Source organism: Tursiops truncatus, chromosome 8 (assembly GCF_011762595.2).
Source record: "Tursiops truncatus isolate mTurTru1 chromosome 8, mTurTru1.mat.Y, whole genome shotgun sequence".
NCBI lineage: Eukaryota > Metazoa > Chordata > Mammalia > Artiodactyla > Delphinidae > Tursiops > Tursiops truncatus.
The window spans coordinates 30,116,223-30,133,622 of NC_047041.1; the positions used below are offsets into that span (position 1 = coordinate 30,116,223).

The 17,400-nt window shown below is 35.3% G+C and overlaps 1 protein-coding gene across 1 annotated transcript; it reads left to right on the forward strand.

Moving 5' to 3' along the window:
- The first annotated feature begins 2,724 nt into the window (after positions 1-2,724).
- MMP13 (matrix metallopeptidase 13) lies at positions 2,725-12,980 on the forward strand. The gene is made up of 10 exons (XM_019948662.3): positions 2,725-2,844; positions 2,933-3,174; positions 3,858-4,006; positions 4,173-4,298; positions 6,245-6,406; positions 7,843-7,960; positions 8,961-9,094; positions 10,052-10,211; positions 12,059-12,162; positions 12,829-12,980. The coding sequence occupies exons 1-10, from the start codon at positions 2,725-2,727 to the stop codon at positions 12,927-12,929; spliced, it is 1,416 nt and encodes a 471-aa protein (XP_019804221.1). The 3' UTR covers positions 12,930-12,980.
- Positions 12,981-17,400: the final 4,420 nt, after the last annotated feature.

A 17,400-nucleotide genomic window follows, 5' to 3' on the forward strand; every position in this document is an offset into this window, starting at 1 on the left:
TTACACAATTTTCATAATTTCAACCCAACTCAAATGGCCCATTGTTCCTATTATTTCATTATTTCTAATCAGGAACACCCCTATGCTTTACTCAAGAGTTGTTCATAGACATTTTAGATTCTCTTCTGGGTGATGTTTTGAACTTAGAAACTGATGATAACATATGTTTTAAAAATTCCCACATTGCTTATATCTGAATCAGCAGTAGATACACATACTGCACATATCTAATTTTGCCTACAGCTTTGCTTGCTTGTTCTACAGGTTTTCAAATTTCCCAGTGATTCGTAAACTTCTTAGAACCATTTGTATATACCTGTTCAGCCTGTGTGTTTAAGTGTTAACCAGAAGGCCTGACTTTCATTTTAATAATTAACCTGAGGTAAGGACTTGTGTTGACAAGCAGTTTGCCAACACATTTCCATGTGTTGACACATCCTGATCGCTGTATAAAACCAGTCCTCCATGAAAAATAGCCTATAGTCGAGCAGTCTGATGATTTTCCTAAGAAATCAATTTCTATTTTAATCTTCTGCAGAATTTTTATTTATTCCAGTAAGAAAATTGTGAAATGTGTAACAGTATGTTATCATTAAACTTTCTGTGTTTTATCTTTTGCCCTGTCTATATTCTTAAGTGAAATAAGAAAGTAATAAAATATTAAAGTGGTTTGACAGTAAGCATAATTTTGAAAGTTGAAAAATGGTGACATTTATTTTTATTGTTCATTAAAAATCTTTCTTTATGGGGTAGATAATATTGCAATCACTGCAAGTAAAAGGCTCTTATCTTATCCTTCATTCCATCTTCATAGTGACTAGCATAGTATCCTGCATAGTTGATGTCCAATCAGCATTCATTATTTAATAATGAAAAGGGCTTTAAAAAATTCTAGTTTCAGGTGGTAACATTTCTATAAATATATGAAATCTATAAGTAGAGTTAGCTTATTTGATTCTTTTCACCCACTTTCAAACATTAAATAAAATGACACTTGTTTTTAAACTTCTTGTTCAAGGACTTCTTTTTTATTATCTAATGTGACCTTAAAAGACTATAAAAATGTATTGGTAAAAGCAAATGCTTTCTAATGAATCGATTTCTTATAAGCTTAATAGATGAATCAAATTTGTAGACAATTTTCACTTAATCTCAAAGTTAAATGTTATACATGGAAGAGGCTTAAATCAAATTATTATTTTCCATTGCTGATTGAGCCCAAATGTAATATTGAACTCTGGAAATAATCTATTGTAAGGATCTATTTGGCTTTATTTTGGATAAAAGCATAATAAATTTCCCTCAAGTGATTGCTTACATGTGATAGGTTTTTCTGGTTTTCTCTGAGGTACTGGCTAATTTAGATGATAGCATTTTAGCCACATGTTGGGATACGCCTTCCCTACTCACCTTAATCTGTCTTCATGCTCCTCCTGTTTGTTAGTATTCTCTGACCTAAACTTCTCTCTGACTCTTAATCACTTAAATTAACTTGTGTTTTCAATCATTCAGTCAATCTGAAGATCATGGCCCATATTTCTCTATCCATTTACATCTGCAAGGGACCAAAGATGGCATTCTGAATTCATGTGTGAATTAAATGTGTGAAGTTCTAAAGGGAATAATAGACTAGAGGCCCCTAAAGGACAGTTTTCTGGAGTTGTTGGAGCAAAGGTACTTCTATTATTCAAACTTAAAAGTGAAAATCAAGAAACTTGAAAATGGCCATAGAGTCTTAGTTTTCCTGAGCACTCCCAGAGGTGTGGGAACTAAGCAGCTCTGTTTTTGAGAAAATATCTGAGAATGGATGGAGTAGAGGTCATATTCCACGGTGGTCAAAAACATGAAGTCTACTGGCCTGGATTCAAATGCTGGTAGTAGCATTTATTAACCATGTCACCTTAAACAAATATTTAACTTCTCTGTGTCTCAGATTATTCATACGTAAAGTGAAAAACAAGCCTTCCTACAATACCTACTTTACAAGACTGTTGTAAGGATTAAATGAGATAATACCTTTTAAGTCTAGCATGCAGTAATCCCTCAATATGTGTTAGCCATTATACTGTATTCCGATATACTGTATTCTAATACATTCTTCTACCTCTGCCTGAACCTGTAGGGAATTCATGCAGGGCTCCATATTTGTTGAGAGGTCACACCAGTGCTTTTAAATTCCAGCTGCAGCACTCAATCCTGTGATGAGTCTCCAAGCTTGGTTCTGGTCCATTTCTGTGGCCTTCAGGTATATATAATATTTCCCTCTTAGGTTCTCTGGAGAAAATGAAGTTTAAAACTCACCAGGTTATAAACATTCTGGAAACAAGACTACATTTCTTCTTATGGAAGTAGGTGTACCATCTTGATATTCTTATCTGAAAAAGTAGAATAAGCTACTTTCCCACAAAGAGGAAAACATTTTTGCCAAGTGAAGTGAAAATTTTACTCTTCCCACAATAGCCATAAATATGCTGAGGCCGTTATTTTGCCAGATGGTTTTTGAGACCCTGCTGAAATGAGAGAAGGCCTCATTTTATATTTCCCTCAAATTCTACCAGAAACCACACTTCTTGGGAGGAAAAAAGTCCCCATGTAAGCATGTTTACCTTTAACTGACTAGGAAGTTGAAACTTGTCCATAAATGATGACTCACCATCATAGGCCTATAAAAGTAAAGGTACTTGTCTGTGGAAAAGCAGCAGCCTCCAGGCACAACCACTCAAGATGTACCCAGGCGTCCTGGCTGCCTTCCTCTTCTTGAGTTGGACTCACTGTTGGTCCCTGCCTCTTCCCAATGATGAAGATTCTGACGATTTGTCCGAGGAAGACTTCCAGTTTGCAGAGGTAGAGTATTTTGCCAACCCCAGTGGTGTGATACATCTCATAAATGTCCTTTTCTTTTAAAAGAGGATCATTGTGGTCTCTTTCTTAGAATTACCTGAAATCATACTACTATCCTCTGAATCCTGCTGGAATCCTGAAGAAGACGGCAGCAAGCTCTGTGGTTGACAGGCTTAGAGAAATGCAGTCTTTTTTCGGCTTAGAGGTGACTGGCAGACTTGATGATAACACCTTAGACATCATGAAAAAACCAAGATGTGGGGTCCCTGATGTGGGTGAATACAATGTTTTTCCTCGAACTCTCAAATGGTCCAAAATGAACTTAACCTACAGGTAAATCATAGACTATCTTTCTTTAATATTTGTTATATTTTTCAGTATCAGATGTCTAATTTTCAGCACAAGCTACAGGTGACAGAACACGTGTGGTCCCATTATTTTACATAGGCCTTAGATATTAAACTGGAAGTTAAGTATGTCCAGGAATAACTTTAATACTGTTGATGAGAATATCTCATAACATCTATTATGGTTACATTAACCCAGCATTATTTCTCATTGCAAATCTCAATTTATTTCTTTCAGATATGAAATCAAAATAGAAGTAAAAGTAGTTTCAAGGCAATTTGCAGAGATGCAGTAATCAGGCATATTTATTATAACAGTGCTAAAAATGGAGAGTTTCATTCTCTATGAACTTTACAGAACTATTTCATTTGTTTAGGTTACAGTGATACAGAACTTTTAGCATGCAGTATAAGTTATATTAAACATCTAAATACTTTAAGATGTCAAATGGTCAAATCTTTGGAGATACTCAAATATCTGATTGAATTTTTCATTTTATAGTCTTTGTATGGCATCATAATTAATACGTTCTTGGAAACAATGGACGTTTAGTAGAACTTTTAAAGAAGCCATTGCATTTTGAGTAGAAAAGCAGTATTCCAAGAAAATATATTCTAAAATATCTTTCACCTTCCGAAAATTTGATGGAAACTTTCTCTGTTGAATAGAATTGTGAATTATACCCCTGATTTGACTCATTATGAAGTTGAAAAGGCATTCAAAAAAGCCTTCAAAGTTTGGTCTGATGTGACACCTCTGAATTTTATCAGAATTCAAAATGGCACTGCGGATATCATGATCTCTTTTGGAACTAAAGGTAATGATGCAGACTTTGTATATTCTGCTCCTTAATTGGCTCCATTCTTTTATTCCTTCTTTCAGTTATTCATTAATTTTTATAGAATTCAACAAAAATTCATTAAGCACCTGTGCTAGGCACTACTTCATATAATTAGAGTCTTAACTCTTGTTTTTGTGTATAGAGCATGGTGACTTCTACCCATTTGATGGACCCTCTGGTCTATTGGCTCACGCTTTTCCTCCTGGACCAAATTATGGAGGAGATGCCCATTTTGATGATGATGAAACCTGGACAAGTAGTTCCAAAGGTAGTATTTCTTATAAAGATATAATTCATGATTATCAGATTAGATTAGATCATTAACCCATTAATAAGAAGTTTAAGCATACTGTAAATTATATTTGGTATTTGATTCTATTTTCCAAGTTAACAAGTATGATAATCTTCTACTTATTAGTCTCTACAAGTGACATTTCTATAAGCTAATATGAAACATTAAAAATGAGCAAAATCTACTAAGTCTAGTGGCTCGAGGGATACTAGCTAACTTTGAAACAGGATCAGAATGCTTTCTGTCAACGAAGGTGCTGTTATTGTGGATTACCTTTGACATGTTGAAGAAGTACAGTTTATTACAAATATAAATCTAAAAACTATTAGGGCTAAATATGTAGATCGTAAATGAGTTGGATGTGAGTTGGAATAGTTTTTTCCCTTGTAGAAATATTAATGGCACAAGTCCAGTCAAATTTCTGTTCTCTATTATATGTTACTTGTTTTAGACTTGTCTGCATCACTGATTTTACAAATACCACTCTAACAAATCAATATAGTGCCTTACTTGAGAAAGCATGAGACAAAACAGATTAAATTATATTTACAAGAGCAAAATGAAACTGACTGTTGAGTGAATTCAGTCAGTAGTTGAGTCTTCAAGGCTCAAAAGGATTGGGAATATTAATTTAGGCAGAAAAGCAGGATTATCACAACTAGGACTTAATTTTGGAGCTATATGGACTCTTAGTTGTGACAATTAAAGGGTAGTCTTCAAAAACAGCTACTTTTTATTATTCATTTAAATATAAAAAGAATTATTTTTCCAAGAAGTAAAACTGGGCCTTGAATAGTCAATGTCTCAATGCATACATCTCCAATCTGTCTTTGGAAGGGAAGGTGAGAATTTATATATTTAAGGTCTGAATATTTAGCAGGTAGGAATGATTTTAGGAAGAAAGAACAACACGTAGTATTGTTAAGACATAGTCACAGTAAGCTTCAGTTTTTGGTTCCTGCATAAATTCTGGGTTTGAAAAATTTAAGTAAAATGAATGAAAACATCCATAAGTCAGGATTAATTTTTCAGCTGAAGGCCAAGAATGATACCCACTGCTAGTTATTTCAATGAAGAATTACTTGTTATTCAGATTATCATGAACTTTGATCACTCTTATGGTCTGCACAATTCACTAAGTTTGTTATACATTTTCTTCATGCATAGGCTATGAGAGCAAAGGGTATTCAAGGTCAAATTGAAACCACTGACTCCAGCTTTCATCTGTTCTTTTGATATTTTATTATTTTTTTCCAATTTAAATTACCAGTATTAGGAGGCTCAATAATTGGTGGAAAGAGTGGCTAGCGGAAATAGTGTAAATACAGTGACATAGTAGTCTTCGAGAATAGAGGAAAGTTGGCCAATCATGTCCAGAGTTTCTGTTTCTTTAAATTCTAGAGTCTAGAGATATTCTGGAAAGGATCATTTGGTTGGAATTTGCTCCCAAGTAGATTCTCGGAGATCCTATTTAATGCATCCTCTATGCTTGGTCATTATACCTTTGGATGCTGCCTCTGGTTTAGATGATGTTCTAGGCAGTACTGTAGATATGTATCATCCTATATTTTTTCCCATGAGTTTCCAGTTAAAGTCATCACTGTCTACTTTCCTCACCTGACATGAGAAAACAAAGAGCAAATCAGGATTACTAGTGTCTTCACAATAAATCGTTTTTGATTACTAATCAATGTGTTGGTACTCTGTGTAGGCAGCTATAATCGAAGAGAACACCAAATTATTTATAATGATTAAATCAGTGTTTTAAATCTTCCTTTAAGACACTGAATATTAACTTTAAAAAGTGAGTTAAATAGCCAAGAAAGAGAAATGGTGACATAATAATAATAAACAAAATAATATTTATTCTGTGAATTGGTCGTTGGAGGACTTTTTTTCTCAGTTTCTTTGTTTTCTTACAGGTTACAACTTGTTTCTTGTTGCTGCCCATGAGTTTGGCCATTCCTTAGGTCTTGACCACTCCAAGGACCCAGGGGCACTCATGTTTCCCATATATACCTACACTGGCAAAAGCCACTTTATACTTCCTGATGATGATGTACAAGGGATCCAGTCTCTCTATGGTAACTATTAATTTATCCGTTTAACAGCAGAAGAGATATATAAATTTATTTTCTAAATTATTAGTGAATTTACCATTACCAATATTGCTGTCCTGGTTTTGTTATTAAAACCTGGAGAAACACGCTCATTTTTTCTTTCCAAATCAAACTACCTGCTCAAGTAGAAAATATTCCATTCTCCAAAGTTTTTGCAGAATGTAACTCCCCATGTTTGTATTTTATACATTGTAAGGTACATTTGATATCCTCACAATACTTCTGACATCAGAAAGAAATATTTTATTCACCATTTAACCAATGAAGAAACTAAGCCTGTAGAGTTTAAATAGTGTATCGATAGCAGCACAGCTGGGTGAAACACAGCTGGATAGTAACACAGCTTTTGGGATAGCTTTCACCCAGCTTATACAGGGAGAAAGTGAGATTTTAACCAGCATTTACAAAATCTGGGTATTCTTTCAACTACTCCTGTTTGCCACAGTAGAATCCATTCAAGTGGCCTGTGTTAGTTTTTAACCAACATCTACAGTGACCATTTGTAAGAATCTGTTCCTTTTTTTTCTTCCAAATTTTCAATAATATTTACAAAATAATTAAACTTCAACCCAAACAAGCAAAAGTACCTACCATAAATAGAAGTAAAACCACAGTACACAGTCATCAGTGTAAACACTTCTAGAACACAGAGCTCAGAAAACTAGCTCAGGCCACCTCAACCTATTATTTTCCCTTCTGGATTTAAATCTACTACAGCAGCTAGTGTAGGCACAGGCAAGAATTTTGCACTTTTTACTATTTCTACAATATCTTGACTGAGGAACTTAATGATAGAACTAATAGGACCTATTTAGAGAAAAATAAGTTTAGAATTATTTTATTTACTGCACCTCTTCTGCACTCATGTGAGTGGAACAGTTCCCAACATGCGGCCGGTCATACCAGAATGGCTGAAGACCTAGCTTTTCACTGAGATGCAGCTGTGATGTGGTCAACTGGTAAAGCAACATGAGCTGATGTTGACAGCTGATAAAATAGGCAAGAGAAAGAGCCCAAATGAGGGCTGCCACAGAGACAACATGCCGCCAGAAATGGCTTTGAGAGGAATGTGTTTCTCAAGCGAAGTCCGTCAATAGGTTGTGCAAAGCATGGGGAAAGTTTCCTCAAAGTCTTTTCTCCCCACCCTCCGCCACCCCATTTCTATCACCAACCTCAAGAAAGCTAAATTTGTAGCTGAGATGATTCTCAAGGGTCTTGAAAGATGAAAACAGAAGGAGAAGTCCTGTAGGCAAGAACTTGGTAACCATGGAGGAAGGAAGTAGGATTACAGGTTCTTTGGAGAATTATGTAGTGGTGGCAGGACTTACTGCCCCTTCTGCTCTCCATTGGCAGAATCAGGTCATCCTCAGTAACTTCCTTCACTCATTTCATGACTGCAGGGCCAGGAGATGAAGACCCCAACCCTAAACATCCCAAAACGCCAGACAAATGTGATCCTTCCTTATCCCTTGATGCCATCACCAGTCTCCGAGGAGAAACAATGATCTTTAAAGACAGGTACTCTTCGTATTATTTTATAAAACCTGCATGTAACAAACATTTGTGAGGCCATGTCTTCAAATTGCCAAAACATGTGGTCAAACTTCCAAAGAAAGGTGAAGTTAGTGAAAATAATAGAACTTTGGGTAGTTTATTTACATATATGAGAGGAAGTAAATAATTGATGGATAAATGTTTTACTTTTCAATGGATAATCTTGGCATTGTATAGCTTCCTTTTACATCTTTGGTTGTAGTTTTTCTTATAAAGACATATTTACAAAGTAAATATAGAAATACAATTTATTTATTTTAAAATGCAGTTATTGAAATCAATTACCATGTTAGTAAGCTGTTACTCATAATTCCACATGAATTCCTTTTGATATGGAAAAACTTTGGTTCTGGTAACATATGTTGGAATTTAAGAGAGGAAGCACTGTACAACCTAAATCTATAGGTGACGAAAAATGAAATACTAATTTTTAATTTTGCTATTGTTTTAATATCCTTATTTGTTCATTTGTTCATCTATTCAATGAATTAATTGTTCCCTCATCTGTGATCCTATAGCATTCCTACCTCCTCTACTATAGCTCTAATTTCATTGGGCTCCAGTATTTTCTCATATATCAGTTTCCCCAGGCCATGAGATCTTGGGAGCATAGTTTGTGTCACTCATGTTTTCTTTCCAGAGCCCAACACAGTGCCTGGCACATTTGCTTGCCACTTAAAAGATATGCAAAATTGAACAAAGCATGGTCCCAGCCCACAAATGACTTGGAGCCTTCACAAAGGCTCTGTGAGATTTTAGACTTCAATAATTTAGGATAGAGTTAAGATAGCAACAGCTTGTTTAACTGGCACTTAAGGGAAGTGGAAATCTTTCACCCTCACGGGTGCTAGGGAGTGGTTGTGTCTAACTTACCTGTATTGATGTGGAGAAAGGTGGCTAGCAGGATAGACATATTGCACTTGAAAAAATGATGGCAAACTCTGCATTTTTACTTTTGTGTTAGATTCTTCTGGCGTCTGCATCCTCAGCAGGTTGACGCAGAGCTGTTTTTAACAAAATCCTTTTGGCCAGAACTTCCCAACCGTATTGATGCTGCATATGAGCACCCTTCCCATGACCTTATCTTCATCTTTAGAGGTAATCTTTCCACCAGTGGGACCTCCCACATGTCCAGAGCAGGCAGTGATGAACTTGATGTTACCAGAGACTTAATAAAATGATTGTTGTCAAAAATACACCTAAATTAAGAATCAAGTATAACAAAATGGGAACCAGAAAGCACCTGAAACCTTTCTACCAAGTGTCCCCAAATTTGACAAGTAAAAAGTCTACATTATTACTTATCATATCCACTCTTTATTTCACACGAATCATGTCAGTTTTTTTTCTTATTTCCTCTTAAAAATTATTTACTAAGCAAATGTAATAACAATGTACATTTTTAAAAATTGAAAAAAATTATCCATAATTCCCCCTTCTGAAAAGTCAACTTATTTTATTTTATCACTTTATTTTCTAGTCTTTCACCATATGAAATACATATTTTAAATATTTATATTCATAATGTATATACATTTTAATATTCTACTTGACATAGGTTCCCAAATTGCTATTCCAGCTTCGTGATCATAATTTATAATGGCTACATAGCATTTTACTGACATTGTTTCTATTGTTTGACTATTATAATAAAGCTATAATGAAGTCACTTTTTAGAGAAGAAAATAATTTTCTACTGGTATAAAATTTGAGTTTTCAAATTAATTTCCTATTCCTACTGTGCTGCTTATTCATACAGAAATCTTAATGTATTTTTCACCCAGTTCCAAACTTAATATTCAGAGGTAACAAATTGTCAAACTAATCATGATATTTGGTGGGCTATACTTACAGTTAGGAAACTGGCATCTTAAATCCTTTTTTTTGTTTGTTTGAAGAATGTGCATATTTCTGTGTTTCATAAACATGGTGACCACAAACACTGACTAATTTATTTCTAAATGTGTAAAATGAGTCTTTCTTTGTTAAATATCTACATATTTGAGTTTTAATAGATTCCCTTGAATAATAAAACAATTCTTTTACTTATTCTAGGCAGAAAATTTTGGGCTCTTAATGGTTATGATATTCTGGAAGGTTATCCCAGAAAAATATCCGACCTGGGATTTCCAAAAGAGGTTAAAAAGATAAGTGCGGCCGTTCACTTTGAGGATACAGAGAAGACGCTCTTCTTCTCAGGAAACCAAGTCTGGAGGTATGGCAGCCATATTTACTGACCCATCATCTTATATCATAGAGGCAAAGTGAGTCTCGAAAATCCCTTGCTACTTAAAATTATCTCATGAAGTATTGTAAATGTCATACCCGTCATTCATTCTCTTCCATGCCAGCTCCAGCAGGTAGCTCTTAACACAGGTATTTAAAAGTCTCAAGCCCTCTTGAAAATACACATATAATTCTTGCCCTTTCTGGGCCACTCTTCTCTTTCTTAGGCATTTGTTGTACTACAACCATGGCAAAACTCTCTTATTTTGACATCTTAATTCCTTGTAATCTTTCTCCTGGATTCTCTTTCTTGTCATCCTCTCCTAATTTACATGGAGCTCCATCTTCTGTGGCCAGAGAGGACACAAGAATAGGTACAGGAAAAGACTGAGCAAGAGAAGGCCACAATTTCTAGTCTGTTGATTCATCGGAGAGGTTGGCCAGGAAGCTGCTAGGCTTGTAGTTTGTGAAGCCAGCTCCTTCTGAAGAACAAGTAGAACAGTAATATCGAAAACACATGTAGAGCTCAAGGCAGCATTGACATTGGCAATATTTATGAGCCCAAATCCATGTCTATATTCAGGGATGATTATCTCATAGGTACACAATAGTTGAAATATTTTAAATGGTAACTTTACTCCCTCTATACACACACACACACACACACACACACACACACACACATATATATATATATATACACTCATTATATATATATATACATATATATACACTCATGCATGCATGTGTACCCACACATACACACTCTTACATATCATCTTTACGTTTTGGCTTCTTTATTTCTGATAATGACACTTACCACTTTAAATATTACTGCCAGGTTCTACCTGCACTAGTGTTCCAGTCCCTTTACCTTATATGAGGTCTATGGCTCAGTCAAAATGGATTGCTTATCATATCTCAAATGCACTGTGCTTTTATCTCCCCATAACCTTCCCTTATGCAATTTTCTTTGCTAGAGGTCTTTCCCTACATCTCTGTCTTTTGAAATTCCATCCACTGTTTAAAGTTAACTTGAAAGTCTTTCTTGATCACCCCATTCAAAATTATCTCCCTTCTCATGTAACTCCCATGACATCTCATGTTTACTCTCTCATGATGTTTAGCCCCTATTGCCTAATGTTGCAGTTTTGTGTGTATATGTCTTAGCTTTCTTGATAGTGCAGTGGTTCTTACTTTTTATCTATTGAAAAATACCTCAAAAATATAAAAAACTTTCATCAATAGCAGTAAGAATATTACATCACAGGAAGCTCTTCTCTCAGGTTAATTTCAGAGTGTGTTTGGTTGGCTAGGGTGTGAGTATGTGCAGGGGAAGAAGAGTATGGAATATAAAGTTATGAGAGGGGAAAGCTGTGCTCCCCTTCCTAGTTTTATTTCCACTGTATGCCTCTATAACTTTTTAGTGCAGAAATTGAACCTTAAATAGTTTGGCATCCGTTACTGCACTTAGCAAGTTGTCTTACACATAGTGGGAGCTCAACAGATAATCGTTCAATGCATAAACATATATTTCACTCTAAGAACACTTTCCTAATAATATACTTTTATAGCAGCTATTCAAATTTTGAAATGGAAATGAGCTTATAACTGTCTTTACAAAGATGGTCTTTAGGCAAGTCAAAATACCTCACCAGGTATCCACTGTATACTCAGTATTATAATTCTTAATTTTAAAAAGCTACTGGTTGTTTCAAATGGACTTAAAAATTTGAAACTTTTGTCAATTTTGAAAGCTGCCATTATATCCATTGTATTATTTCTAAAGTAATTTACCTACGACCTACTCAAGAGTTTCTTTTTCTTATTAAATAGCTATGATGAAACTAACCATATGATGCATAAAGACTACCCCAGACTAATAGAAGAGGACTTCCCAGGAATTGGTGATAAAGTAGATGCTGTCTTCGAGAAAAATGGTAACTAGTTCCATTGAACTGACCTTAATGGAGGGCTTCTGTAGCCCCTTGAAATAATTTCCTTATAAAGGAATTTTACACAGAACTTAGATGTGCTGATAAATGTCTGACAGTTAAGGGATTACTCATTCTTGTGTGACTACTGACACAGACAGCAAACAAAAATTAATATGCTTAGAATAAATGAGAATTTTACTTAATGACTGCTAATTCTATGAATAAAAGATGCCAAATCTTAAACACTACCTTAAATTTAAAGACATTAAGATGCAAAAAGTATAGGTCAAATCAGGGGTGGAGTGGGGAGTAATTTATATATGAAGACCAATAATCATAGCTATATAATGATTTTTTGCTTGAATTATGGAAAGAGATGTTATCTCTAATTTACAAAAAATAACCAATATCAATAATTCAACCATCAAAACTGGAACTCCTGCCAATACAGCAATTAATTCGTGGTGACAGTTTAAGAGAGCTGGAGACATTTATACCTTTCCCCCTCTTTAAATTATAAGCAATATATTAAAACATTAGTGGTATTTATAAAGATAAACACTGGAATGTTAAAAAAAAGTGAAGCTAACAGATTGGGCTTTTAAAAGTAGCTAGAGTAAAACATTATTTTCAAACTCTGAAATTTTCTTTTTGGTCTTTTTCTTTTAGGTTATATCTATTTTTTCAATGGGCCCATACAGTTTGAATACAGCATCTGGAGTAACCGTATTGTTCGTGTCATGCCAACAAATTCCCTATTGTGGTGTTAAATGTTTTAAAAATATTGTTATTTAAATCCTGGAGACCATTTGGGATAATGCTTCCAGACATTTTTGAGGGGGGCCATGGGGGAGGGAGAGATATCAGGGGAAAGCTTAGTTCTGTGAACAAGCTTCAGTAAGTTATCTTTGAATATTTAGTATCTATACAGCTATGTGTGGGGCTGGAACCACAATGAATTTTAAAGTCATGAAATTCATTATCTCTAAGGGTCACCTAATTCTTGTATACTATACAGAAGCAGTAGTTGACAATATTCAACATCAAAAATGGGATATATGATCTGTCAAAGAGAGTTAGCTTAATATATTTATAAGGAAACTTTGCAAAGACATAAAAGTAAATCACATTTATATAATTAATGAATCATCTTTACCAAATAGTATAAAGTCATATGAAAATGCAATTTTGGGGGAGCATATGACAGCCATACACAAACAACAATAAACCAAAGGGAAATGTCTGTAATAAATATATTATAGACAACTTTCCAAAGAAATAACTTGGGTTTTTCACTAAAAATATTTGGATGTATGTGCCCCTCTTCATTCAGAAATATCAGAGTCACTAAAGATATGAGACAAAGACTAATGGTGAGGACAGCAGATGTGGCCTTTGTATTGTGTTTAATTTTCACTATTGGCAATGACTCAAGGACTACTCTCAAAGAAGACAAATATTTCTTTTCATATTTATAGAAGACAAAGAGAGATGATCTCTCTTTGTATTAAAATATTTCAGGTCTTTCAAAAATATCAAAGTATACTAAAATTGTTAACAAAATGATCTAAGGTCACAGAACCACTTTTTCATAAATCATCTGATTATTTAAGGCTAAAAGTAGTGTTTTAACCCTATTTTATCTAAACAATTGTTTTAATTGTCCAGTTTACTTTGGATATATAAGCTATTTTTGAAAGAAATAGACTAAAATTTATGATAAATTGGAAGTATATATGTTAAAACAGAGATATCCAAAATAAAGGAAATATTCTACTGGATTGTGGTCCTCTTGAAAAATGAAACTATGCCTTTTTTCTCCTTTTTTTTTTCTTTAATCCCTCGGAACTTTTTACAGTGCTTGGCACTTGGTACTTATTGAATATATGAATGGTCATCAAGGGAAGAAGCTTTGTGTTGAGAAATCATGTTCCTAAAAACTCAGGCAAAGAAAAGAAAGTGTATTATATATGTGAAAAGTATTAGGAAGTGTTTATATTGTTTATAATAAAAAGTTATTTTCAACAGACATTGTCATACGGTATATTTTTGTCTTTTGGTATAATTTTAAGCTTTTCCTCACACAAAGAATGTCCATTTAAATTATTCCTTTTTCTTGCTAACCTCTTTGTTGGGTTGTTTCTTATAAGAACACTAAATTCAAATTTAGTATTAATTGTACCCGGCTTTTTTAACTCAAGTTCTGGTTGAGTTTGGTCAGCCTCGTGCTGATGAGTCCCATTTACTGGGCCAGCTTCCTTAGATGGAGCCCACAGGCTCCTCAGAATCTTCTCTGCTGAGAGTATTACTTGGTAATGAAGTGGAGAAAGCAGTAGATCTAGAGTTAGGAAGACTGAGTCCTAACACCAACTCTGCCATGAACTCGGGCATGTTACTTCAGGCAGCTCATTTAATCTGTGTGGGCTTTACTTTGCTGATGTTTAAAATGAAAGGAATAGCAGCTTTGGGGAAATATGAGGAAGCAGGGAACTCTAATGGGGAAGACAAACACTACCTAGGAAACTCAGGGCCTCTGAGCTTAAACATTAGATCTTTTGTGTTTTCTTAAACAGTGTTCATTCCCAAACATTTAATAAGTATCTGTTCTATGTCAGGCACCTAAGACATTGAGATAAACTAGAAAAACTTGATCTCTACCCCTGAAGAGCTTCTATCCTACTATGAAAACAAAGCAATTAAAATTGAGTAAATAAAGTGCTTTTCCAGGGGTGAAATGACCACCAGTTATGGGTGCAGAGAAGACTGCTCTTACCTTCCTCCCAGTGCACCCCCAAAGTCAGTCTATGCACTTTTCATCTTCCTTGACAATTTAATAGGATTACTGATTTCTAAGTTTTGCTATTGGTGTAGAACATCATCTACCCATCCATCCAATAAAATATATAAGGTATAATAAGTATTAATTTCTGTCCTGTGTCAGGAACTTAAGTAGATGCTGGGAGTACAGTGAAAACCAAAACCTCATTACTTTCTTGGAGCTCGCAGTGTAGTTGGGGAGACAGACATTAATCAGATAAGTATAAATTACAACTGTGATAAATGCTATAAGGTAAGGAAACTTGCTCTGAGATCCTCTCATAAGAGGGATTTTACCTACTGTATATATTGGGGGGAGGGAAACAAGAGGGTCTTTCAAGAAGGGCAACACAAAGGAAGAGATAGATACCCAAGCTGACATAAAAAATGAGTACAAGGCAGTGAAGGGAATCAGGGAAAGAGTTCCAGGCCCATGCCTTCAGACTAGAATGGATCTGTTGGAGCTCAGTAGAGTTACAGAGAGGGTTTTTTCGCCTGCACCACACAGCTTGCGGGATCTCGTTTCCCCGACCAGGGATTGAACCAGATCTCAACAGTGAAAGCTCAGAATCCTAACCACTAGACCAGGGAACTCCCTTACAGATAGTTTTATGATGATGTTGGCAGAGTATGGATAGGTAAAACGTACCAGGAAACCCCCTAAATCCAACCATGTTCCTCCTATCTTTCACTATGCCAAATATAAATCAGAGAATCTCTCTATGATCAATAACAACAAAAAAAGTATTGATTTTTAAAGACTGTTAGCACAAAATAACTGTCTATGCTAAAAATAAGCATAGGTCATTGCAGGAGTTGGCATGTGAATATCTACTTCTTGGTAATTGAGTCAGTTGATGGAAATATTAACTTTTTTGAGCATATGGGTGTCTACATTATTCTGAAACAAGGTGGGGTCCTGTTTCCATCAGAGCACTGGGGAGGCCCTTCCCCAGTGAAGGCCTTGGTCCTGCCTGGCGCCCAGTGGGTCAGTGCATGGTACTGGTGTGGTAAAAGGCCACTCACCAACCCCGCCCCTCGTCTTAAGTGGATGACTTAACTCTGAGGGAAACCCCAGGTAGATGGTGTCTAACTCCTCTCTGCATAAGAATGGTTGCTTTGGAACAATACTTCTCAATGTGTGTTCTGTAAGCCAGCAGCATCAGTGCCACCTGGGAACTTGCTAGAAATGCACATTCTGTGCTCCCCCAGAGCCAAGGAATGAGATCTGTGTTTTAACAAGGCTTCTAGTCCCTCAGGTCCCAGAGTCCCTCAGAAAATCTCTTGTTCTGAGAGAGATGACATTGGTATTCCCAGGGGTCAAAGCTTCCTGCTAAGATCTTGGGGAACACTGTATTCTACACTCCTTCCAGAAGATTCATAGTATATACTAGCATATTAAAGGCTACAAATAATCCTGTGTCAAAGAAACTATTTAACCTATTGAACAAGGTTTTCCAAACATATCTGAACATGGAACATCATTTACTTTCTTTTACTCTCTTTTTAAAAGAGATGTTTAACTTGATTTCAGAAAAATTTTCATTTGCTTTATTATTTGCTTGCATGGTCTCTCTCATGGATGGCTAGATAGATAAACCAGTAGATAAGAGATATATAGTCAGGATTTTTCCCAACTCCCATCTCTGCTCCAGCCTCAATTTCAAATGCCCAATCTGATTGGTGTTACTTGGATCAGTGTCCTTCCACTGTGGCCAGAGTACCAAATTCAAATTACACCAAATGTCTATCTGGAGTTTACCAGTGGGGGCAGGGGTACTATTTAAAAAGAACTCAATATGAGTTGAGTGGTTGGGCTTAATATGTTATGCTATAAAATATGTTACAGTTAAAATACAAATAGCCTGTTCACACAGATATTCATGTATGATGTGAAGAGACCAAGTTAGAGTGCATATGCCCAACACACTGCACTCAAGTCGAATTGTAGATAGTAACAGCCTCTTCATTAAATAATAAGGGTGAAAAGTTTGAAAACCCCCTCGAAGTGAACCAGTAGTTTAAATGTTTTGAAATAGGAGCAATTGACGAGATCCCATGCTGGTGAAACAAATTTTGCCCTGGAAATTATCCTGGGAGAACTTTCACGTTAAATTAAAAATAGAGTCCTCAATCCCTGCATCCTCATATCAGAATAAAAATGCCAAGATATATATAGCAGGCCTCACAAAAAGATAGCCTCCATACTTCTCTACTAAATTTAAGTCCCAGTTACAGGAAATACCTTGGTATTTAAGGATTCATCATAAGGTTGTGAGATTCAAAATACTTCCATTAGGTGGCATCAGCCATACTGTTTTGAAAATGATGAATCGATTTAATTACAAAACAAAACTAATACTTCGCTCTTTAATGTAAGGATGAGGAATCTGGCCAAATTGCTGATGGTTTAATCCCTGACTT

Excerpts from the sequence above, each read along its gene's own strand:
- MMP13 (XM_019948662.3), top strand. The coding sequence starts at position 2,725 with ATGTACCCAGGCGTCCTGGCTGCCTTCCTCTTCTTGAGTTGGACTCAC. Across the intron at positions 3,175-3,857 it reads AAAATGAACTTAACCTACAG|AATTGTGAATTATACCCCTG; the intron begins GTAAATCATAGA and ends TCTGTTGAATAG. Across the intron at positions 4,007-4,172 it reads GATCTCTTTTGGAACTAAAG|AGCATGGTGACTTCTACCCA; the intron begins GTAATGATGCAG and ends TTTTGTGTATAG.